The sequence below is a fragment of the Geotrypetes seraphini genome, chromosome 1, assembly GCF_902459505.1.
Source record: "Geotrypetes seraphini chromosome 1, aGeoSer1.1, whole genome shotgun sequence".
NCBI lineage: Eukaryota > Metazoa > Chordata > Amphibia > Gymnophiona > Dermophiidae > Geotrypetes > Geotrypetes seraphini.
This window is the reverse complement of record NC_047084.1, coordinates 159288831-159313400: the sequence shown is the minus strand read 5'-3', so window position 1 is coordinate 159313400 and position 24570 is coordinate 159288831. Positions and strand designations below refer to the sequence as shown.

Genomic DNA, 24570 nt, shown 5'->3' with positions numbered 1-24570 from the left:
GTGGTTGAAATTTTCTATGTTTTCAATTTTTCGATGGAACATTGTGGATTCCTTAATCGCTGCTGCTCAATAGTTCTGAATTGATTTAATTTCTAACTGCATTTCTTTCATAGTATTTTTTACCTCGGTATTCGACTGTTCCAGGGTTTTGGAAATGTCGTTGATCTTATTAGCCAAAGATTTTACCTCCTCTGATGTCTTTGAAGCAGCCTTGTCCAGTTTTTGGAGCATACACCAAATTGCTGTTAGGGTCACCTCACTGGAGAGGGTTATCTCCTCATTGCTGACCTCCATTGGTAGAAGCTCACCTGCCCTGGGCACTTCCTCCGTAAGAACTCCCGATGCAACTTCGGCAACTTTGTCTGTTCCCACTCCTGAGGCAGTTGTTTCTGCCGGACAGGGAGGTGATTTGGTGCTTGAAGGCGAGAACGAGATTCCATACTCTTGTGAGATAAGGCCTTCTTTACCCTCTCCTACAGCAGGGCTAGCTCCTCCAAGTTGAATGCAGATTCCAGGCAGTAACTGCTCAATCGTCTGCTGTATTTGGGGTGTAGGCGTCGAGGAATCTGGCACCTTAACACTCCCTTTCCTCTTATGTGGCATATTCTTTAGCGTCCAGACCTTAGCAGATTCGAGAGCTCGATCTCAGCGTCTGGTCGATGCCGCCATCTTAGCCACTCTCCCCTCTGGTTTGTTTTAAATCTGCCACTTAGTATCTGCTTCATATGCCCCCTAGTTATAATACCTTATTTTCTCGCATATAACGCGCGCGTTATACGTGGTTTTTACAAACCGCGCATACCCTTGCGCGTTATACGCGTTGTACAAATTTTTTTTTACATAGTCCCCCCCCCCGACGTCCGATTCACCCCCCCCCCGCAGGACTGCTTGCACCCCCACCCCGAAGGACCGCTCGCACGCACTCCCACCCACACCCCCAGCCTGAAGGACTGCTTGCACCCCTACAACCTCTGGACCCCCCCCCCCCATCATGTAGAAGCTCCTACCGGTGTCCTGCTGCTTCCTCTTAGCGGTCCCGGCCCTTCTGTGAGCCCTGCGCCTGCGCTGCTTCTTCCGGCGGTCCCGCCCTTTCTCTGATATCAAGCCCTCTTGCCCCGCCGACTCCCCGACACGATCGGGGCAAGAGGGAGCTCAAGCCCTCTTGCCCCCCCGACTCCCCAACTCCCTGACAATATCGGGCCAGGAGGGAGCCCAGGAGGGAGGGAGGCCAGGAGGGAGCGACCCCCCCAGCTAGTTGTTCGGGCCAGGAGGGAGCCCAAACCCTCCTGGCCACGGCGACCCCCTACCCCCACCCCGCACTACATTACGGGCAGGAGGGATCCCAGGCCCTCTTGCCCGCGACGCAAACCCCCCTCCCCCCCCCAACGACTGCCCCCCCAAGAACCTCCGACCGCCCCCCCCAGCCGACCCGCAACCCCCCTGGCCGACCCCCACGACACCCCCACCCCCTTCCCTGTACCTTTGTGTAGTTGGCCGGACAGACGGGAGCCAAACCCGCCTGTCCAGCAGGCAGCCAACGATGGAATGAGGCCGGATTGGCCCATCCGTCCCAAAGCTCCGCCTACTGGTGGGGCCTAAGGCGCCTGGGCCAATCAGAATAGGCCTGGGAGCCTTAGGTCCCTCCTGGGAGCGGGGCCTTGGACACATGGTCGGGTTGGGCCCATGTGCCTCAGGCCCCGCCCCCAGGAGGGACCTAAGGCTCCCGGGCCTATTCTGATTGGCCCAGGCGCCTTAGGCCCCACCAGTGGGTGGAGCTTTGGGACGGATGGGTCAATCCGGCCTCATTCCGTCGTTGGCTGCCTGCCGGACAGGCGGGTTTGGCTCCCGTCTGTCCGGCCAACTACACAAAGGTACGGGGAAGGGGGGTGGGGGTGTTGTGGGGGTCGCGGGTCGGCTGGGGGGGCGGTCGGAGGTTCTTGGGGGGGCGGTCGTTGGGGGGAGGGGGGGTTTGCGTCGAGGGCAGGAGAGCCTGGGATCCCTCCTGCCCGTAATGTAGTGGGGGTAGGGGGTCGCCGTGGCCAGGAGGGTTTGGGCTCCCTCCTGGCCCGAACAACTAGCGGGGGGGGGGAAGGGTCGCCAGGGCCAGAAGGACTTGGGCTCCCTCCTGGCCCGAACAACTAGCAGGGGGGGGGGGGGGGTCGCCAGGGCCAGGAGGACTTGGGCTCCCTCCTGGCCCGAAAAAACTAGCGGGGGGGGGGGTCGCCAGAGCCAGGAGGGCTTGGGCTCCCTCCTGGCTCGATATTGTCGGGGAGTTGGGGAGTCGGCGGGGCAAGAGGGCTTGAGCTCCCTCTTGCCCCGATCGTGTCGGGGGTGCCGCGGTTGGCTGGGGCAAGAGGGCTTGAGCTCCCTCTTGCCCCGATCGTGTCGGGGAGTCGGCGGGGCAAGAGGGCTTGACGTCAGAGAAAGGGCGGGACTGCCAAGAGGAAGCAGCAGGACACCGGTAGAAGCTTCTACATGATGGGGGGGTCGGGAGGCTGTGGGGGTGCGAGCGGTCCTTCAGGGTGGGGGTGCGGGTGCGTGCGAGCGGTCCTTCGGGGTGGGGGTGCGAGCGGTCCTGCGGGGGGGGGGGTGAATCGGACGTCGGGGGGGGGGCATCAGGCTTTCAGGGTGGGGACAGGACTTCAAGGGGGAGAGGAGAGTCGGGGTGGGTGAAAGGAGAGTCGGGGCGGGCGAAAGGAGAGTCGGGCGGCGACGGGAGAGTCGGGCAGCATGCGCGGTATATGGATGTGCGCGGTATATAAAAATTTCTGTACATAAATTTGTGTTTTCCGCGCGCTATACCCGTGTGCGCTTTTTACACGGGTGCACGTTATCTACATGAAAATACGGTACTTTTGGAAAGAGTAAACAAGTGATTTACATCTACACTTTCCACTCTACTTAGTATTTTATAGACCTCTATCTAACTGCTTTAGCCTTTCCTTATAGGCAAGTTGTCCCATCCTTTTTGTCATTTTCATAGTCTTTCTCTGTAGCTTTTCTAATTCCACTATATCTTTTTCGAGATATGGCGACCAGAATTGCACACAGAATTCGAGGTGCAGCCATAGAGCGATACATAGGCATTATAACATTTTCGTCTTTGTTTTCCATTCCTTTTCTGATAATTCCTAACATTCTATTTGCTTTCTTAGCCACCTCTGCACATTGAGCTAAGGGTTTCAAAGTATCCTTAACGATGACACCTAGATCCTTTTCCTGGGCAGTGGCTCCTAATGTGGAATCATACATCACGTAGCTATACTTCGGGTTTCTCTTTCCCATGTTCCTCACTTTGTACTTGCTCACATTAAACATCTGCCATTTTGATGTGCAGTCTCACAAGGTTCTCATGTAATTTTTCATAATCCTCTTGTGATTTAACAACTTTGTGTCATCAGGAAATTCTCACTAGTTATTCCCATCTCTAGATCATTGATAAATATGTTAAAAAGCAGCAGTCCCAGCACAGACCCCTGGAGAAACCTACTATTTACTCTTCTCCATTGAGAATACTGACCATTTAAACCTACTATTTTTTTGCCTTTCAACCAGTTCTTAATCCAGAAAAGGACATTACCTCCTATCCCATGACTTTCTAATTTTCTCAGATGTCTTTCATGAGGTACTTTGTCAAATGCCTTTTGAAAATCCAAATACACAATATCAATCGGCTCACCTTTATCCACATGTTCATTCACCCCTTCAAAGAAATGCAGTAGATTGGTGAGGCAAGATTTCCCTTGACTGAATCTATGTGGCTTTCTCTTATTAATCCATGTTTATATGTATGTTCTGTCATTTTGTTCTTTATAATCGCTACCATTTTGCCCAGCACTGACGTCACTTTGCCCAGCACAGGTCTATAATTTCCTGGATCAGCTCTGGAACCCTTTTAAAATATTGGCGTCACTTTGGCCATCCTCCAGTCTTCTGGTACTATGCTGGATTTTAAAGAAAAATTACAAATTACTAACAATAGCTTTGCAAGTTCATTTTTCAATTCTATCTGCACTCTGGGATGTATACCCTCCAATCCAGGCAGTTTGCTACTGTTCAGTTTGTCGTATTGACCCATTACATATTCCAATGTTACAGAGATTTGTTTGAGTTTCTCTGATTCATCAGCTTTGAATACCATTTCTGGCACCGGTAACTCCCCAACATCTTCCTCAGTGAAGATCGAATAAAAGAATTAATTTAATCTCTCTGCTATACCTTGTCTTCCTTGAGCCTCTTTTATTCCCTGTTCATTTAGTAGTCTTACTGATTCTCTTCCCAGCTTCTTGCTTTTAATATACCAAAAAAATTTTTTACTGTGTGTTTTTTGCTTCCAGTGACATAGTAACATAGTAACATAGTAGATGACGGCAGATAAAGACCCGAATGGTCCATCCAGTCTGCCCAACCTGATTCAATTTAAATTTTTTTTTTTTTTTTTTTTCTTCTTAGCTATTTCTGGGCAAGAATCCAAAGCTTTACCCGGTACTATGCTTGGGTTCCAACTGCCGAAATCTCTGTTAAGACTTACTCTAGCCCATCTACACCCTCCAAGCCATTGAAGCCCTCCCCTGCCCATCCTCCACCAAACGGCCATACACAGACACAGACCGTGCAAGTCTGCCCAGTAACTGGCCTTGTTCAATATTTAATATTATTTTCTGATTCTAAATCTTCTGTGTTCATCCCACGCTACTTTGAACTCAGTCACAGTTTTACTCTCCACCACCTCTCTCGGGAGCGCATTCCAGGCATCCACCACCCTCTCCGTAAAGTAGAATTTCCTAACATTGCCCCTGAATCTACCACCCCTCAACCTCAAATTATGTCCTCTGGTTTTACCATTTTCCTTTCTCTGGAAAAGATTTTGTTCTACGTTAATACCGTTTAAGTATTTGAACGTCTGAATCATATCTCCCCTGTCTCTCCTTTCCTCTAGGGTATACATATTCAGGGCTTCCAGTCTCTCCTCATACGTCTTCTGGCGCAAGCCTCCTATCATTTTCGTTGCCCTCCTCTGGACCGCCTCAAGTCTTCTTACGTCTTTCGCCAGATACGGTCTCCAAAACTGAACACAATACTCCAAGTGGGGGCCTCACCAATGACCTGTACAGGGGCATCAACACCTTCTTCCTTCTACTGACTACGCCTCTCTTTATACAGCCCAGAATCCTTCTGGCAGCAGCCACTGCCTTGTCACACTGTTTTTTCGCCTTTAGATCTTCGGACACTATCACCCCAAGGTCCCTCTCCCCGTCCGTGCATATCAGCTTCTCTCCTCCCAGCATATACGGTTCCTTCCTATTATTAATCCCCAAATGCATTACTCTGCATTTCTTTGCATTGAATTTTAGTTGCCAGGCATTAGACCATTCCTCTAACTTTTGCAGATCCTTTTTCATATTTTCCACTCCCACTTCAGTGTCTACTCTGTTACAAATCTTGGTATCATCTGCAAAAGGCACACTTTTCCTTCTAACCCTTCAGCAATGTCACTTACATACATATTGAACAGGATTGGCCCCAGCACCGAACCCTGAGGGACTCCACTAGTCACCTTTCCTTCCTTCGAGCGACTTCCATTAACCACCACCCTCTGGCGTCTGTCCGACAGCCAGTTTCTGACCCAGTTCACCACTTTGGGTCCTAACTTCAGCCCTTCAAGTTTGTTCAACAGCCTCCTATGAGGAACTGTATCAAAGGCTTTGCTGAAATCCAAGTAAATTACATCTAGCATATGTCCTTGATCCAGCTCTCTGGTCACCCAATCAAAAAATTCAATCAGGTTCGTTTGGCACGATTTACCTTTTGTAAAGCCATGTTGCCTCGGATCCTGTAACCCATTAGATTCAAGGAAATACACTATCCTTTCTTTCAGCAACACTTCCATTATTTTTCCAACAACTGAAGTGAGGCTCACCGGCCTGTAGTTTCCTGCTTCATCCCTGTGACCACTTTTATGAATAGGGACCACATCCGCTCTCTTCCAATCCCCAGGAATCACTCCCGTCTCCAGAGATTTGTTGAACAAGTCTTTAATAGCACTCGCCAGAACCTCTCTGAGCTCCCTTAGTATCCTGGGATGGATCCCGTCTGGTCCCATCGCTTTGTCCACCTTCAGTTTTTCAAGTTGCTCATAAACACCCTCTTCCGTGAACGGCGCAGAATCTACTCCATTTTCTCGTGTAACTTTGCCAGACAATCTCGGTCCTTCTCCAGGATTTTCTTCTGTGAACACAGAACAGAAGTATTTGTTTAGCACATTTGCTTTCTCCTCATCACTCTCCACATATTTGTTCCCAGCATCTTTTAGCCTAGCAATTCCATTTTTTATCTTCCTCCTTTCACTAATATATCTGAAAAAATTTTTATCTCCCTTTTTTACATTTTTAGCCATTTGTTCTTCCGCCTGTGCCTTCGCCAAACGTATCTCTCTCTTGGCTTCTTTCAGTTTCACCCTGTAGTCCTTTCTGCTCTCCTCTTCTTGGGTTTTTTTATATTTCATGAACGCCAACTCTTCGCCTTTATTTTCTCAGCCACTATGTTGGAGAACCATATCGGCTTCCTTTTTCTCTTGTTTTTATTGATTTTCTTCACATAAAGGTCCGTAGCCATTTTTATCGCTCCTTTCAGCTTAGACCACTGTCTTTCCACTTCTCTTATGTCCTCCCATCCTAACAGCTCTTTCTTCAGGTACTTTCCCATTGCATTAAAGTCCGTACGTTTGAAATCTAGGACTTTAAGTATCGTGCGGCCGCTCTCCACTTTAGCCGTTATATCAAACCAAACCGTTTGATGATCGCTACTACCCAGGTGAGCACCCACTCGAACATTAGAGATACTCTCTCCATTTGTGAGGACCAGATCCAATATCGCTTTTTCCCTTGTGGGTTCCGTCACCATTTGTCTGAGCAGAGCCTCTTGAAAGGCATCCACAATCTCCCTACTTCTTTCCGATTCCGCAGACGGAACATTCCAGTCCGCATCAGGCAGGTTGAAATCTCCCAACAGCAGAACCTCCTCTTTCCTTCCAAAGTTTTGGATATCCACAATCACATCCTTATCAATTTGCTGCGATTGAGTCGGAGGTCTGTAGACTACACCCACGTAGATAGAAGTTCCATCTTCTCTTTTCAGAGCAATCCATATCGCTTCTTCCTCTCCCCAGGTCCCTTGCATTTCGGTCGCTTGGATATTGATCTTTACATAGAGAGCTACTCCTCCACCTTTATGACCATCTCTGTCCTTCCTAAAAAGATTATATCCCGGTATGTTTGCATTCCATCCATGTGATTCACTGAACCATGTCTCTGTGATAGCAACAATATCTAGATCTGCCTCTAATATCAGGGCTTGCAGATCATGAACTTTGTTGCTTAGACTGCGAGCATTTGTGGTCATTGCTTTCCAGCTATTTTTCAGCGATAATCTCCTTTTTCGTATGGATTTTTGTGTCGTTTCACTTTCCGTTGCAATACTAAGAAATGAGTTGCTGATATTGCTTATGTTGCAGCCTTTACTACTATCACATTTTTTCTTTTGCCGGGGGTGGTCTCTATAATTGTCCTTCGTACATACACCACCCCCACCTTCTAGTTTAAATGTCAAGAAAAATATTGTCTAAATTTCTCTGCAAGGTTTTTTTTTCCTGCTGTAGTAATATGTAGCCCATCAGTGCAATATAGCTTCTTGTCCTTCCATGTATTTCCCCATCCTCCTATGTACCTGAAGCCTTCTTGATGACACCAGGCTCTGAGCCATCTATTAAAGTCCTCTGTGTTTTTCACTCTTTGCTCTCCTTTTCCATATGCAGGCAGTATTTCAGAAAAAGCTAAAGTCTTTACAAAAGGTTTCACGCCTTCACCAAGCTCCCGAAAAGCTTTCTGTTCCGCAAGTGTGGAGTTGTTGGCCAGGTCATTTGTTCCCAGATGGATAACAACATCAGTGTTAAAATCCTTAGTTTCTTCCTTAATTATAGTCAGTATTTGCCTGGAACTCCTGGTAGCTGAGGATCCTGGAAGACATTTCACTATTTTGGTCTCCTCGCCCTGTGTTCCAAGGTTAATGCCTCTGATGATGGAATCCCCCAACAGTAATAGTTTTCTGTTTTTGGCTTTTTTATTTGTACTTAGGGTGCGCTTGTTCTCTTGAGTTACCTTCATTGGTTCCAGTCCCACCTCCCTTCTGTTTTCCTGAGTATCGCAGTGCACTAGTGGAGCGAAGGAATTCTGTAGAGGTAATATTAGTGAAGGTGGATGTTTCTGTGTTACATGTCGCAGTCTTCCTGAGCCTACTGTGACCCATTTATTCCTGGGCTGTTTTATTCTTTGAGGTAGAGGTGGTAAGTTGGTATGATTTTGTGGAGTGATGGAAGCTTCTTTAATTGTATTCAATTCCTGTTTAAGTTTGCAGAGCTCCTCCTTAATACTGGCAAGTTGAAGACAGATGGGGCAAGCCTTAAGCCTCCAAATAGTATGTCTTGGAATTAAAGCACCACAGTGATTGCATAGAATAAAGGTCATCTTGATTGGTTGTGAAGTGTCTTGATTTGAGTAGTCCTGATTATATGGGTCTCTATATATGAATAGTGGTCCCTGGGGTTGGTGGGACTATAAGTAAGACTACTAGTAAGGCAGAAATATAGGCTCTATACCACCTAAAACACAGTATTTTAAACAAAAATGCAGGAAGAGGAAATAAGATTTAACAGAGGAAAGAGAAGGATTTATTTTTTTGTGCTTTTTTATATTTTTTTAGTAAGAAACAGGGAGGAGAAGAGAAATTAAGCAGATATAATGCTGAAAACCAGTCAAAAGAGCAGAATATGAAATGCTGAGTAACTTAGTTTTTAGAAGTTCACAGGGCAGCCTTGCACAGCAATGTCCCAAAGATAATGCAATTAACCTTAGAAGTAAACTAGAGCCCCTCCCTTTTCCACCTAATCAGCAGAAAACAATGGCTGAATACTAGTAAGACTGAAATATAGGCTCTATACCACCTAAAACACAGTATTTTAAACAAAACTGCAGGTTCTATCAGTGCTACCCTAAAACACAGGATTTATAACAGGATTTTCCCTACTTTAGTCACCCTGAGCCACAGGCACCAGAAATATAGGCTCTATACCACCTAAAACACAGTATTTTAAACAAAACTGCAGGTTCTATCAGTGCTACCCTAAAACACAGGATTTATAACAGGATTTTCCCTACTTTAGTCACCCTGAGCCACAGGCACCAGAAATATAGGCTCTATACCACCTAAAACACAGTATTTTAAACAAACCTGCAGGTTCTATCAGTGCTACCCTAAAACACAGGATTTATAACAGGATTTTCCCTACTTTAGTCACCCTGAGCCACAGGCACCAGAAATATAGGCTCTATACCACCTAAAACACAGTATTTTAAACAAAAATGCAGGAAGAGGAAATAAGATTTAACAGAGGAAAGAGAAGGATTTATTTTTTTGTGCTTTTTTATATTTTTTTAGTAAGAAACAGGGAGGAGAAGAGAAATTAAGCAGATATAATGCTGAAAACCAGTCAAAAGAGCAGAATATGAAATGCTGAGTAACTTAGCTTTTAGAAGTTCACAGGGCAGCCTTGCACAGCAATCTTCTTTTCAAGGTCTCCCTTTGCCTTCCTTATTAGCACCTTGCATTTGATTTGTCATTACTTGTGCTGTTTGTAATTATTTTCAGTCTGATCCTTCTTCCACTTTCTGAAGGACTCTTTTGGCTCTAATAGCTTTCTTCATCTCACTTGTTAACAACACCAGCTGCCGTTTGGTATTCCTTCATCCTTTTTTAATAAATGGAATATATCTAGTCTAGGCTTCCAGGATGGTATTGTTGAATAATATCCATGACTGATGTAAATTTTTGACCTTTGCAGCTGCTCCTCTGTTTTTTGTTTTTAACCATTCTTTGTATTGGATTTCCTGTGTGAACTTATTCCAGGGTTTATGTCAAATCTGATCACTGTTATCAAGCGGCCCCGGCACCATTACCTCCCGCTCCACTAAGAACTAGGTCTAAAATTTCTTCACTTCTTGTTGGCTCCCAAACCAGTTGCTCCATAAAGTAGTCATTGATTTCATCAAGGAATTATATCCCCCCAACATTTCCTGGTGCTACGTTTCTCTGGTCAATATCGGGGTAGTTGAAATCACCCATTATTATTATTACCCAGTTTGTCTTCCTAATTTCTGATAACATTTCATCATCTGTCCTTTCATCCTGGTCAGGCATTGGTAGTTCATTCCTATTACTATCCTTTTCTCCTTTATACACAGAATTTCTACCTATAGGGATTTCAAGATGTGTTTCTGCTCCTGTAGAATTTTTAGTCCATTCGATTGTCTTATTTAAGGATGGACCAAATACTAAATTACTCAGGAATATTTAGTTCTAGAGAAGGAAAAAAGAAAAACATATAGGGTCACATTGCTGCTTAGGAAAGATGACCAAGTGGCCCTCGAGGGAGGACTTTTAAACAAACTCATTAGTATGTGCATCAGCATTTAGCTGTAACTATATGCAAACAGGTGCAGTGCCAATTAACAAATTGTCTTTATTGGATCCTAATCAAACGGGCATATATTAATCCAGAGACTGCTCAGAGAGGAACCTGTTGCAGAAATTCTCAGAGTATAGGAGATTATAATCATATGTTGTGGTCCTGTTGTAAAACGCAAGCTTTTTGGGGTGATATATGGGACATAATTCATGGGTGGATTGGAGAAATTCACCTGAGAAATGAAATTGGAAATCAAAAGGTATATGTGCTGAATGAGAAGATATAAAATTTGTTACAGCTTGAAAGGAAAATCACTGTATAGAAATCCCATGAGTTTCTATTACTACTGATAATGTCTGGGGATAACTGCTAGTTTTGACCTTTCATAAGGTGCTGTCCTGCACTATAGGAGAGATATAATTGGACTCTTTAGATGTAATTGTTACTAAAGTTTGAGGAAGGTTGTTTTTGTGGGTTGTTTTTTTTTTTTGGGGGGGGGGGTTATGGCACACTTGGTTATGTTCAATGTCAAGTTATAATACTTACAATTGTTACTTGTGGTGGTCAGTCTGGTTTGAAATGTAGTGTGTACTTTGGGTTGTCATATTGTAACTGTGTAATGGAATGCAGATTTGTTAATATCCTGTTTATACTGAAGCTGATATGGCAAAACTTTAATAGGTTTGGGTTGTTGTTTTTTTTTTAGTTGCATTGGTTCTATTTTTACAATCTTAAAATAGACTTCAGTTATTATGCCCTGTTTTTTGGTTTGTTGAAAGAAGGGTAATTATAGTCTTATACTACTAGGTTCTGTAATTATTAATGTGAGCATAATACATTATTGCATTTCCACTGCTGACTTCTATGACAAACATAACATTTCCTTCGTGCAGCCATTCTACAAAGACAGTGATGGACTTTGTGAACAGCAGTGACAATGTCATCTTTGTGCACAATACAGTTCACCTCCTCTCTCAAGTTATGGATAGCATGATTATGGCTTGTGGTGGGATACTGCCTCTGCTTTCTGCAGCTACATCTGCTACGGTAAGGCTATTATGTTCTCTAAGGTTCTCTTTGTTATCAGAAAATCAAGTAAATATTGCTTTTAGGAACTGTAATTTTATTTCTTTTTTATAGTTTTCCTCCTGCTTCTTTGCTCTTTTAGCTCAATTTAGAACCAGGTCTTGGATGTGCTACTATGATTTGCCTTTTACAAGTGCCTGTGGATTTTTTTCCTTCCCTAGTGAAGCCAGTCTAGCTATATATATCCTCAGAAAAGGATTATATATGTCAGCGCTCCTTTTAGAACTGTAACTGTAACCATGAACCCTAAATTTGACCATAAAGTATTGCTTTAGAGTAGTATGATGATGTTCTAAAAAGACAGGGACAAGAAAAGAACTTGCGGGAGCGGGATGGGAAAATGAGTTCCCATGGGGATGGGAAAAAAATTTGTCCCCATGTTATTCTCTAATTCATATCATATCTATTCTCAAAATGACTGCCATGACCTCTTTCAGCAGTTTTGTGAGATTGCTACTAGAGGTCATGGCAGCCATTTTGAGAGCACAGCCAGCATAGGCCAGAAGCGACTGGGAATCACTCCTGCCCTGACTACATCATTAGACTGCCAGGGATTGGTAAGCTAGGCCCAAGGGAGCACCTATATGTGGGCAGGCAGAGAAGCAACTTCTGTTTGCAGAATAGAGAGAGAGACACATGGGACAAAACACAAATTTTTGGCGTTCACTGAAAACACAATCAGTTTTGGCCAAAACCGGAACATGGCCATAGCCTTTTAGCTGCAATTGAAACTGGGCAGAAAAAGGATTTTGGGTCTGTTTCAGCATTGTAACCAGATTTGTTGCTTCTGCTGATACCTGCTTTGCAAGTGGTAAAGGCTCATGTGGTAATCCTGTGCTAACCAGTTAGCACTTGGTAATGTGGATGTGCTGATTAATTTTTTTTAATTTAATTCTTATATACCGCTAATAACCATGAGGTTTCTAAGCGGTTTACAAAAATAATGCATTAAAGATACAATAAATAAAAACTAAATAAATAAGATAAGTACTTGGAAATTCCCTAACTGTCCCAAAGGCTCACAATCTAACTAAAGTACCTGAAGAAACAGTATGAAAAATAAAAATAAAAAGACAGAGGTAGAGGTAGAGATAGAAATGAAATATTCCAACAAGTAATGAATAACTAATTTAAAGATAGAATTAAAATAATAATTAAAGTAAACAAAATAGAGATAAAAATAAGCATAGAGAGAAACAGAAACGCACTCCAAAAAAGCATCAAGATCTTTGACTTGTAATTATTATGATCATTTAACACCAGATCTTAAATGCCTTTGCGGAATACATCATATCCCTATCCCTCTCCATACCCACCTCCATCTCCACCCCAATTCACTTCGACCACCATTCCCATTCTATTCTTTAACTGCCGTTAACCCCAGTTCCGATGGCTATCATCTGAGTCCCGAGTTTCCTCCAAGAACAGGTGACATCTCTGGTCAGGATCACCTGTTCTGCACCCCTGACATACCCCCCCCCCCCAACAAAAAACAAAAACTATTTTGTAGAACATGGTTAGAGTGTGCCAATTTGGAATTTATCGCAGGATGCCTGACTGTGTCACACAGTAAGCCATTTTAAGGTGAGGTAAGCATGCACTAGTGCTTGCTGCAGCTTAGTAAAAGAACCCCTTCTCCTATTTAACATTTCAGATGCAGTGCATTATGTGGGTTCCATATTCCTAAGACGTTTAATTGTATTTTTGCTTTAGAGACCAAAACTTGATTGCTGAGGTTTATGCTGAATTACATCTATTTAAGTTCTTTTCTTTACAAATACTCTCTTGTATATAATAATTGCCCAGGCTAGTATTATAAACACCTTGTTTTCTGACATCTAGTGTGGGCTTTTAATGGAAGAATTTCTCTCCTCCAGCCTTCCTCCCTGCAATGATCGATCACTCATGCCATCTTGAGGTTATGGTGCTGGGCTGATGTGGGGCCTTGAGCATCTGCACATGCTTCAGATCTTGAGCATGTGCAGATGCTCAAGCCCTGAAATCAGCTTAGAATCATAACCCTGAGATGAGGTAAGAAGAGAGATCAAATCATTGTTGGGTGAGAGGAAGGAGAGCAATGCTGGGTGGAGAGTGGCCGAATATTGAGAGAATGCTGATTTGGTCTGAGGATTAAATTTTTCATTGTGTTCATGTTCTTAAGCAGGGAGTGTTTATTAGAGATAATACGCTATTTTCTTCCTTTGGAAATCTGCATGTTTTTTCTGTTCCAAAAAGATAGGTTTTTATATGTAAATTAATCTGTTGTAAGATGTCTACTTATTCTCTTTGTAGCATGAATTGGAAAACATTGAACCAACTCAAGGATTGTCTGTTGAAACTTCTATAACGTTTCTTCAGAGATTGATCAGCCTTGTGGATGTGTTGATTTTTGCAAGCTCTCTTAGTTTCAGTGAAATTGAGGCTGAGAAGAACATGTCATCAGGAGGAATTTTACGCCAGTGTCTTCGTTTAGGTAAGATGGCAAATGAATTAATGGAGGCAAGAGTGGATTTAAAAAAAAATATTTTCTTTCATTTGGTATTGAGAATGTTGCGACTTCTAGTGCAACAGACACTCCATTCCTGAATGTGTGGGTAGTCTATTCCTTCTTGTGAAAATTCTTGTAGGGAGCTTAATTGGCATTCTTTTGCTCCAGTTCCCATCCTTCTGGGCTGTCCTCCAGTTCCTCAGTTGTGTCTCATCTTTTCTGCTCATGTTTATTTTTCAATTATATTTGTTTTGGGGGTTTTTTGGGACCATTTGCGAGGCTTTTTGGTGCTGCAGAGAATCCCACTCTTGGGACAGCTCTGACTGTGGGAGATCGCAGATTCTGAGGTCAAGGGTCTGCTTTCAAAGGGCAGACTGCTTTAAAGTACACACACTTGGACAACCTAAGTTACCAGTTTGGGGGTCAGGGACCATTCCCTTGAGAACAAGGCTCACTCAAAGTTCGTCCGCAGTGGGCTTGAGTACAAGTTGAGTGGCTCTGTGGCGGTTGGAGTCCTTTAAGTGATCTGATCTGTGGGGGCAGTTGATTCCAGTGGCTCAGTATAAAGTGGGAGTGGGAACGTCATTTGGTGGTTTGCAGTTGAAGGGCACAACCAGGGGGCTCCCACATCTTGTTTGGCATGTATGGAGGAAGCTTAGTTGTCATGTAGCCCGGCGCCATGTTGTGCAAAATTTTAAATACTGCTCTCCTCACACACCAAAGATAAGAGAAAGAAAAAAAGTTACGGTAACTCTGCTGGCACTTGCAAAAGGTGTACAAAAGAATCACCTTGCTTAGGAAGGAAACGAGCCACTCTACTTCCAGCCGCTGGTGCTCCACGCCTCCACTCCGGCCTGGCTTCGGAGTGCCTCCTGCTCTCCTCACACACCGCGGACGGGAGAAAGAAAAAAGTTGACTTTGCCAGCACATGCAAACAGCGCACAAAAAGTCACCTGCTTAGGAAGGAAACGAGCCGCTCCACTTCTGGCCACCGGTGCTCCACGCCTCCACTCCAGCCTGGCAACTCCTGGACCACATGGGGGGGGGGTGTTAATCATTATATTTGCTTCATAAGACATACCCACTTTTCCACCCCCTTTTTGGGGGTGGGAAAAGTGTGTCTTATGGAGCGAAAAATACGGTAGTTCTCAGGGTTATGAGGGTCCTGACATGGACCACGTTTTGAAAATCTGTCTCAAGGAACCCGTAGAGAAAAGAAGCTTTAAGGCTCTCTATACAATGGAGTGGTGAAGGGCTTCAAAATGGTTTTCAAATCTGTCACGTTGAAGTCTTGTGCCACTCCTTACTCAGTGTCCAGACATGCCACTCCTTGCTCAGGAGTGGCACGTCTGGAGTTAAAAAATAACAGCAAAAAAGTAAGAGATAGTGGAGAGATCTGTGCTTGGAGTGGAATAGAGAGGTTTGGATGATGTGGCAGAAGAACCAATGGAGGAAGCTCCTGTTGCTCTAGAGAAAGCTAGGAAGAGACCAAAATATAATACAGAAGATATAACCAACATAGCTCTTGCTAATTTAAGACACCATGCTTGTTTGAGAGAGACAACGGGGATTGCTTCTGCTGCCTAAATTGATACAGGGCTCATTACTTGGACACTTCTTTGTGATTGATCCCAAAAAGATGAAGAGGTCTCGAGGGAAAATCATGAAAAAAATTGGATGTACAGTTTGAGGAGGAACTGCAGCAGAATCTCATCAGTTGTATTTTTTTTGGTGGTCATTGTGATACCAGGGTCATGTTAAAGGCAGAAGAGAATGGCAAAATGTATCCCGGTATAGTGAATTAGGAACATTTCACAGTTTGTATGGAGCCAGGAGGCAGATATCTGTGGCATATTGTTCTTCAAGTTTCAAGTTTTATTAAGATTTGTTATACTGCCAAATCAAATTTCAAGGTGGTGTACATCCAAAGGTTAAAAAGTACATAGCCCCGAAGCTCTTTAAATCTCTATGGGCTTTGGGACCGTTACTGCGCAGCAGCTACTAGTGCGGTTTTGTAAAACAGGCCCCAAGTTTTGGGTTGTCGTACAAAGACTTGACAGGACGAACAGACAAACTGGAACAAGAGGAAACCGGTAGAACTACATTATTTAAAGTAAAAAGCACAAATGGGAAGAACACAAGGAAAGGGATCAGGTGTCAGGTATGTCGATAAAATTTAAAAAAGCCGTGTCCTTAATAGGACGGTTGTACATTAAAAACGTCCTTAAACAGGTAGATTTTTAATTTGGACTTTAAGTTAGTTAAAGATGTGTCTTCTCTTAAGTAGTTCAGCGTAGAGTTTTAGAGGGTAGAAGTTGTAACCGTGAAAATGTTTGAGCGCATCGCATTGATGTCTCAAGGATGGAATAGCAAGTAAGTTTTGAGATACAGAACGGAGGGACTTTTTGGGAATGTATGGAATGAGCAATCTGTTCATGAAGTCTTGAGAATTGTTAGAGCAGATCTTGAATTTAATAAAAGGATTTTATATGCTATTGTATGTGCTATAGGAAGTTAGTGGGCCTTAATGAGTAGTGGCGTGATATCATATTTCTTAGCGTTGAATATAACTTTGATTGCGGTATTTTGCACGATCGGTAAACGTCTTATTTCCTTCTGAGTTATGCCTTTATAGAGAGAATTACAGTAATCCAGACGTGCAAAAATAACTAAAGAGAAGACTCATGTAGAAATAATTGCTGATAATTTGGTTGCATGGCTAAGAGAGAGGAACATACAAACTCGTCAAGTTATTGGCGGTAACTTCTGTAATGTAAACACTAGTTGGGAGGAAGGAGTGATGCACTATGTTGAGGAAAAGCTACAAAGGAAGCTTGTGTGGATTGTCTGTAACCTACACACAAGTGAACTACCATTCAAGCACTTGGTGACTGCTTTAGATGGCAAGACATTAAACAACAAATGGGTAGGTTCCATTGAAAAATTGCTGGATTCTGCTACTGAAATGGAAATAAATCCTGATTTTATTAAGATCTGGTTGACCCTAATCTTTCTCAGCTCAGCTGTGAAGTGAACAAAGATTTGAGCAAAGATCAAAACTATGGCTATAGAATTGTAATTATATCTCTAACTACAGTGTAAGCTTAACCATGTTAAAATACCAAATAATATAAAAAAAAGTAAACACAGACAAAAGAAGTCAAAATGTGTTTTCAAAAGGGGAAAAGACCTCAAATGCCCTGTGCCCAAAGCTTAAGTTAACAGCACATCGGGAACAAGGAGTATTGTCATTGGTCTAAAAACTCCTTCTAAATATTTTTGTGAAAAAACGTGCAAAAATCTTTTAAATCTTTTTATCTATATTTATATTCACGTGCTCAAATAGCTGCCGGTCTCAAATTCAGAAGACCAGAACATATAAAAAGCAACTGGAACCAATATAAAAACCAGCTGGAACCAATTCAAGTCCAAAGACTACAACACAAATCTCCAACCCGCAAAAATACGATGTAAGGTTACTTATCTTCGATCCCTACGGTGGCATTGTCCGTTTCACCAGTCGGCTTCTTCAGGGGATTCGTTATTGCTTGATTGTTTTCAAAGTGTGCTGGCAATTCAACGAACTCAGCAACTTGTGGACTAGATTTTTCAAAACGTTGCCATGGATGGTTTTTTTACTCCACTTTTACAACGTACTGCAGGAACAGAACATTCTCTCTCTCTGTTTCAGTCAGGAGTTGCTTTTTATATGTTCCAATCTTCTGAATTTGAGACCGGCAGCTATTTGAGCAAGTACATTTACAAATAGATAAAAAGATTTAAAAAGGATTTTTTTGCACATTTTCACAAAAATATTTAGAAGGGGCTTTTAGACCAATGACAATACTCCTTATCCCTGATGTGCTCTTGACTATGACTTCTTTTGTCTATGTTGTGATATTATAGAATTGTAATTATCATGAAAACAGGTGTCTTGTCATAGGATCTGGCTCAGTAGGAAATAGGTCCTGGGTCATATAGCAGATGGCTCACAATAGCTTTAAGGTTTATGAGATTATGGATTTCCAAGCAGTGAAGAGGAACAGTAGAGAAAAGAGATGCAGTGGAAAAGACATTGAAGATCAGAGGTGAAGGAGATGAGAAAAATCAGCTTGGAGATAGCAAGATGAGACCCAGGAAAACACCATCCATCAACACTGAGGCGACTACACTCACCAATTATGTACTTGACTGGAGCTCCAGAGTCTCTGAGCTTCCTCTTGCTTGCACCAGGCCAACAGCAGAGATCAAGGCGTTTCTGAGCAAGCCCATGATGATTCCAGACTGGTTATCATACACCCAGTCCATAGAAAGGTGTGTAAAAATGACAACTGAGGCTGCTGGTCATGTGTACAATCAGGAGGGGAGAGAACATTATATTAGGATCAAATGGTCAGCAGGGAGCTCATGAGCCAAAACAGAAGCAAACAAGATATGGCATGTTTGCTGGATTTTGTTAAATAATGATAAATTAACTGTGTAAATGACATTTTAAAGACAATTATCTGGCTACAGATATAATTTAGACTATTTGTACATTCAAATAAATATTACTTTTATATACTCCAACTGTGATTTGATTACATTACATTAGTGATTTCTATTCCGCCATTACCTTGTGGTTCAAGGTGGATTACATACGAATTGTCAGGACATTTAGAGATACATAAGGAGTAGTCTGGACATTTTCTAAGTTACTAAGGATTTGATGTAGATAAGACTCTCTTTAAGCAGTTTCTGAAGATAGATTTAGATTACAGATATGTACAACGATGTAGGCAAAATTTATTGTGACAACCAAACTATATATTAAAACCTTTTTACCAAACAGGGGACCCAACACGGTCCGTGTTTCGGACAACCTTCATCAGGGGTCCATGGTAGAAAAAGGAAAAAACATATGTCACAACAAATGTTGAAAAGTATATAATAAAGCCAAACTGATGTTATGTAACGCCGAGAGTCACTGTGAATAGTAAAATCGCGATTTTGGTCCTTTCTAGCTTCACTGGGCTTTCCTAACTCACCCCCGATAACAACTCACAAAAAAGGCCACCAACTGGACCTGGTATCGCTGTCCTCAATAATCTCAATAAATCCCTCTATTCGATGGATATCAGAAACCTGGTCTGATTCACTGTGGTCAGACCACAAAATATGTAACTTCAAATTTGAATGGCAATGGAAAACAACCTCTGCCACAATGAAAATTAAGAACAGATCCACACAATTCCACACCAGCAGAGGCAAGATCAACCCCATAGAATTCTGGTCTCACTACGATATTATTCACAACCAAGACGAGGATTTTAATTTATTCATGACTTCCTGGATCTGCAACAGCACCCACATCCTAAACGAAATGGCCCCACTGAGAAAAAGGAGGATTAGACCTAGAAACATAACAGGCTGGTTTGACCTAGAGCTCCTTGAGATTAAGAGAGAGTTAAGAAGGTTAGAAAGGAAATGGTCAAAATCAGGGACTCCAGAGACTAGGGACGCCTGGCGCCAAATGCTAAAAAGCTATAAAAACATAACCAAAGAGAAGAAAAAATCCTTCTATGCCCACAAAATAGGTAATTCCTCCTTAAACAGCAGCAAGCTGTTTAAACTAGTCAATGACCTGTATGATACTCACTCTTACACAAACCCGGCTGAAGAATCCACAGTTACAGCAGACGACCTAGCCGACTTTTTCAATTCAAAAATAAAAAAATTAAGACATGCTCTATCAGGCCCTCAAGACTCCCACTGGGACTACGTCATCCCCCACGACCCAGATGCATCTAAAGCCAACATGAGTTGGTCCAACATCAAAGAGAATGACTGGCAAACATTCAATAAATTCTACAACAAGTACGCCAAATCATTTTGCAGATTGGACCCCTGCCCCCCAAATGTGATGAAAGCGGCCCCTATCAACTTCAAACCTAAACTACTTGGGTCAAATTGTAATAACTCCAATTAAAAATAACACCAAAGAAACATCCAACAACATAGCCAATTTTAGACCTGTTGCAAACATCCCTCTTGCTGCTAAACTAATGGAAGGTCTGGTAAATGCTGAACTAAATACCTACCTAGACAAATTCAAGTTACTGCAGAATAACCAATCAGGTTTCAGACCCGGCTTCAGCACCGAAACAATTATGGCCTCACTTCTAAACTACCTACATTCCCTTCTCAGTCAAGGCACCAGTGTGATGATTCTGCAACTGGACCTAAGTTGTGCCTTCGACCTTGTAGATCACACCATCTTAATGAACTGTTTAGAATCCTTAGGCATCACAGGAAACGCTTACAACTAGTTCCAGGGATTCCTCGAGTTCAGATCCTATCAGGTATTCAAAGAAGACAAATTCTCCTTCAGCTGGACTAACAACTGCGGGTTACCCTAGGTCTCCCCGCTATCCCCGACCCTATTCAACATCTACCTTATCACACTGGGACACTTGCTACAAAGCCTAAAACTTGATTTTTACATTTACGCTGACGACATTACTGTAGTGCTACCACTAACTTGTCTGTTGTCAGACTTTATTAATTTCTTAACCAACACCCTAAAGCAAATAGAGCTTTGGATGATGGCCTTCAAACTAAAACTGAACACAGAAAAAACTAAATTTTTCCTGGCATCTCCCAATGAAAAGATAAAAGATAACACGATTCAAGTGAATGGCCGAGATTACGAAATTGACCAAACTATAAAAATATTAGGAGTTACCCTTGACAAACACCTAACCATGGAAAAGCATATGGATCTAATGTTCAAAAAATGTATATCAGTCCTATAGAAGCTCCGCACCATTAAAAAATTATTCGATGATTCATTCTTTCGATTATTTGTACAATCATCCTTCTTGAGTACGCTGGATTACTGCAACATTATATACCTGGGAGCTTATAAGAAGACACTTAACAAGCTGAGATTAAATCAGAACACTGCGGTCCGGCTCATCTTTGGTTTAAAAAAATGGGAACATGTCACCCCATACTTTTAGATACTCCACTGGTTGCCGGTGGAATCCAGAATACTCTTCAAGTTTGCCTGCATCAGCTACAAAGCTGTCTATGGGATGCTACCAACTTACCTTGCCTCTCAATTCATCCTCAACAGCTTTAATAAGAGCTCTCGCAGAATAAATCTCTTTAACTACCCATCCCAAATCATGTCATTACAAGAAGTTCCTTGACAGAATGTTATCATTCCAGGCAGCCAAACTGAACACATGGCTCGTAAAACCCATACTTGAGGCCACTTCATACGCTGACTTCAGAAAATCACTGAAGACCCTTCTTTTTAACAAATTCTAATCACAGTTCTTGTCCAATCCCCTCAGCTATCCTCATCCCATTCCCCAATTCTCTTGATTTTAGATTAACTCATGCTCTTCCCATTTGTAATTGTATTCCACCCAAATTGTTTTCCCCTTGCACCCCAATCTCTGACTAGATACATCCTTTTGATTCAAAGCAACCTGGTTCTCTTCCATTTGGAACTTGTATCCCAGAAAATACTTTTTTCTTTTCCCCTTGCATCTCATACCCTCATTGTATGGTATGTATCTTGTTGTAAACCGCTTTGAACTTATGGTATAGCGGTATATAAGAAATAAAATTATTATTATACTCAAGTGAAATCTTTTTCATTACTTAGTTTGTATGGACTATTTTATCTTGCATTGAAAGTTCCCATGTGAGAATAATAGATAATATCCTCTGATATTGTTATTGGGGGTTGAAGGAATAGGTGATATTCTTTAGAACAAAAATAGACTGGCCTGGAGACTAAGATGGGGATTGTGTACCTACAAATGGACTGAAAAGTTGTGATGTAACTTCAATCAGAGATCAAGTTACTGTCTGTCATACGTTGGAGGCCTTTGAAGTGTCCTGTTGCTGCATCCATATCTGGTGAACATTTTGTGAAGATAATTTACTAAAATATTCATAGACTCAAGCCATTCACTTGATAACCAGATCTTGCTTTTTGCTAGGGCTTCTCAGAATGGGGTTTGTGCTATAGATGGATTGCTCGTTTTGCTTTTATTTCCTTTCTTTATTAATGTAATGTAATGTAATTTATTTCTTATATACCGCTACATCCGTTAGGTTCTAAGCGGTTTACAGAAAATATACATTAAGATTAGAAATAAGAAAGGTACTTGAAAAATTCCCTTACTGTCCCGAAGGCTCACAATCTAACTAAAGTACCTGGAGGGTAATAGAGAAGTGAAAAGTAGAGTTAGAGGAAAAATATTAATATGTGGTGTTTCTTTTCTTGGTTTCCTCCATATTGAATTCTTACCAACAGTGCATCACAAAAGGGGTAAGCAATTATGGTCCTCGAGAGCCCCAGGCAGGTCAATTTTCAGGATCAAAAATGAAAACATGTATGAAAGATTTATATGCGCTGCCTCTGTGGTATACAAATTTATCTCCTGCATATTCATCGTGAATACCTTAAAATCCTTATCTGCCTGGAGCTCTCGATGACTAGAATTGCCTAGCCTTTCATCTATAATACTAAAATGCTAAGAGCGCATGCGCACTCTTACTGCCGTGTTCCCTGATCCCTGATCTGTAGGTCTGTGGTCGGCAGGAGTGCGCATGCTCGCTTACAACGGATCTCTCTCTCGCAGACCCCAAGGTGATGTGCGGGCTTGCCGGCTCCGGATGCCTTACACTTGACGGACAAAGTTTATTTTAAGCAGGCAGGGATCGAGAGATGAGCCGCGACGACGACTTTGAACTAAAAAATAAACTTTGCAAAACAACTAAGGAAGCCATTCCGAAAGCGTCGCATCCCTCCTCGATGCACCCGAACCCCTGTAGATCCTCCCATCATGGTCTGACCCTCCCATCCCTTCCCGCCGTCTGACCAACTCACTTAGTCCCTTGCCGCCCCCCCTTCCCATGGTCCTGACAAACCTGCCGACTCCAGCAGCATCCGCAGCACTCAACAATGACACCTAGATCCTTTTCCTATGCAGTGACTTCTAATGTGGAAACCTGCATCTTGTAGCTATAGTTTGGGTTTTTCTTTCCCATATTCATCGTATTAATGTAAGCAACTTCAAAAGTTATCTGCCCTTTTGATGTCCAGTCTTGCAAGATCATCTTGCAATTTTTCAGAATCCTCTTGTGATTTAACAACTTCGAACTAAGACTGGGTTGCACTAAAAATGGTCGCTAAAACAGAGTGGATCACTGTGGGCCGATCCCTTCTCCGATTTTAAAAACACAGTGATTGAGGCTCAACTGCTTTGTATTAAAATTAATTTCTCAGAGGTCAACCATAATCCCACCACACCAGTTGCTGGAAAAGTGACTTTCAAATGTTTACAGAGCTGGTAGGGGAAGTTTGAACAGTTGAGCAGCAGGAGAAGCCCTCAAGCAGCAACTTGCCGCTCATCGTTCAGTTAGGAAAATTTGTTTTTCTTTTAATGGGCACAGATGTTCATATTATACATGCACAATACTGCCCCCATTAAAAAAAAAGGTCATGCTGCACCACCCTGCCACCGACAACTGCAGTTCATCCAATGACACCAACCCAAAGCTGTACCCACCAACATGGATAATAATAATTTAATAATAATAATAATTTATTTTCTTATATACTGCCCCACCAGCAGTTCTGGGCGGTTCACCACAGTAAGACTGAACATTTCAGTTAGTAATACAATTTCGAAAAACAACTATCATAACTACTACATCGTTAAATACATCATCAGATAAAAATACATTTTAAAATATAAAACATAATAAAAAATACTTTTAAAATGTGGAACCTGAAAAGAACTACCGTATTTTCACGCATATAACGCGCACGTTATACACGATTTTACAAACCGAGTATAACCATGCGCATTATATGTGTGAGCGCATTATACAAATTTTTTTTTTCAGTGCGATCCGGCATCCCCCCTGCGAACCGGCATCCTCCCCCCCGCTCGCGTCACCCCCCCTCCCCCGCGATCCTACATCCCCCCCAGCACCGCAAAGACATCGGTCGCTTACCCGATTGGGCACCAGCACCAATGCACAGGACGTGCCAGTGCCAGTGCCCGAAGATCCTCCCTCATTGGGCTGGGCTGGGCGGTGTGAGGGAGATCCTCCCTCTTCCCTGTGCCGGGCTGGACTGGGCTTTGAGCATTTGCACATGCTCAAAGCCTTCTGGTCTTGCTCTCTCCGAGATTCTCTGAGAATCTCGGAGAGAGCGAGACCAGAAGGGCTTTGAGCATGCGCAAATGCTCAAAGCCCAGTCCAGCCCGGCACAGGGAAGAGGGAGGATCTCCCTCGCACCGCCCAGCCCAGCCCAGCCCCAAGAGGGAGGATCTTCGGGCACTGGCACTGGTACGTCCTGTGCATTGGTGCTGGTGCCGGTGCCCAATCGGGTAAGCGACCGATGTCTTTGCGGTGCTGGGGGGGATGTAGGATTGCGGGGGAGGGGGGGAGAATGCCGGTTCGCAGG

The 24570-nt window shown here is 42.9% G+C and overlaps 1 protein-coding gene across 7 annotated transcripts in view; it reads left to right on the top strand.

The window, feature by feature from the left end:
- Positions 1-24570, top strand: part of LRBA (LPS responsive beige-like anchor protein) — a 1301884-nt gene that overhangs the window by 215957 nt on the left and 1061357 nt on the right. For all 7 annotated transcript variants that reach the window (XM_033940548.1, XM_033940584.1, XM_033940558.1 and 4 more), the window contains exons 25-26: positions 11413-11566; positions 13898-14078. In XM_033940548.1, the coding sequence (XP_033796439.1) occupies positions 11413-11566; positions 13898-14078 (335 nt within the window). The remainder of the gene's footprint in view (positions 1-11412; positions 11567-13897; positions 14079-24570) is intronic.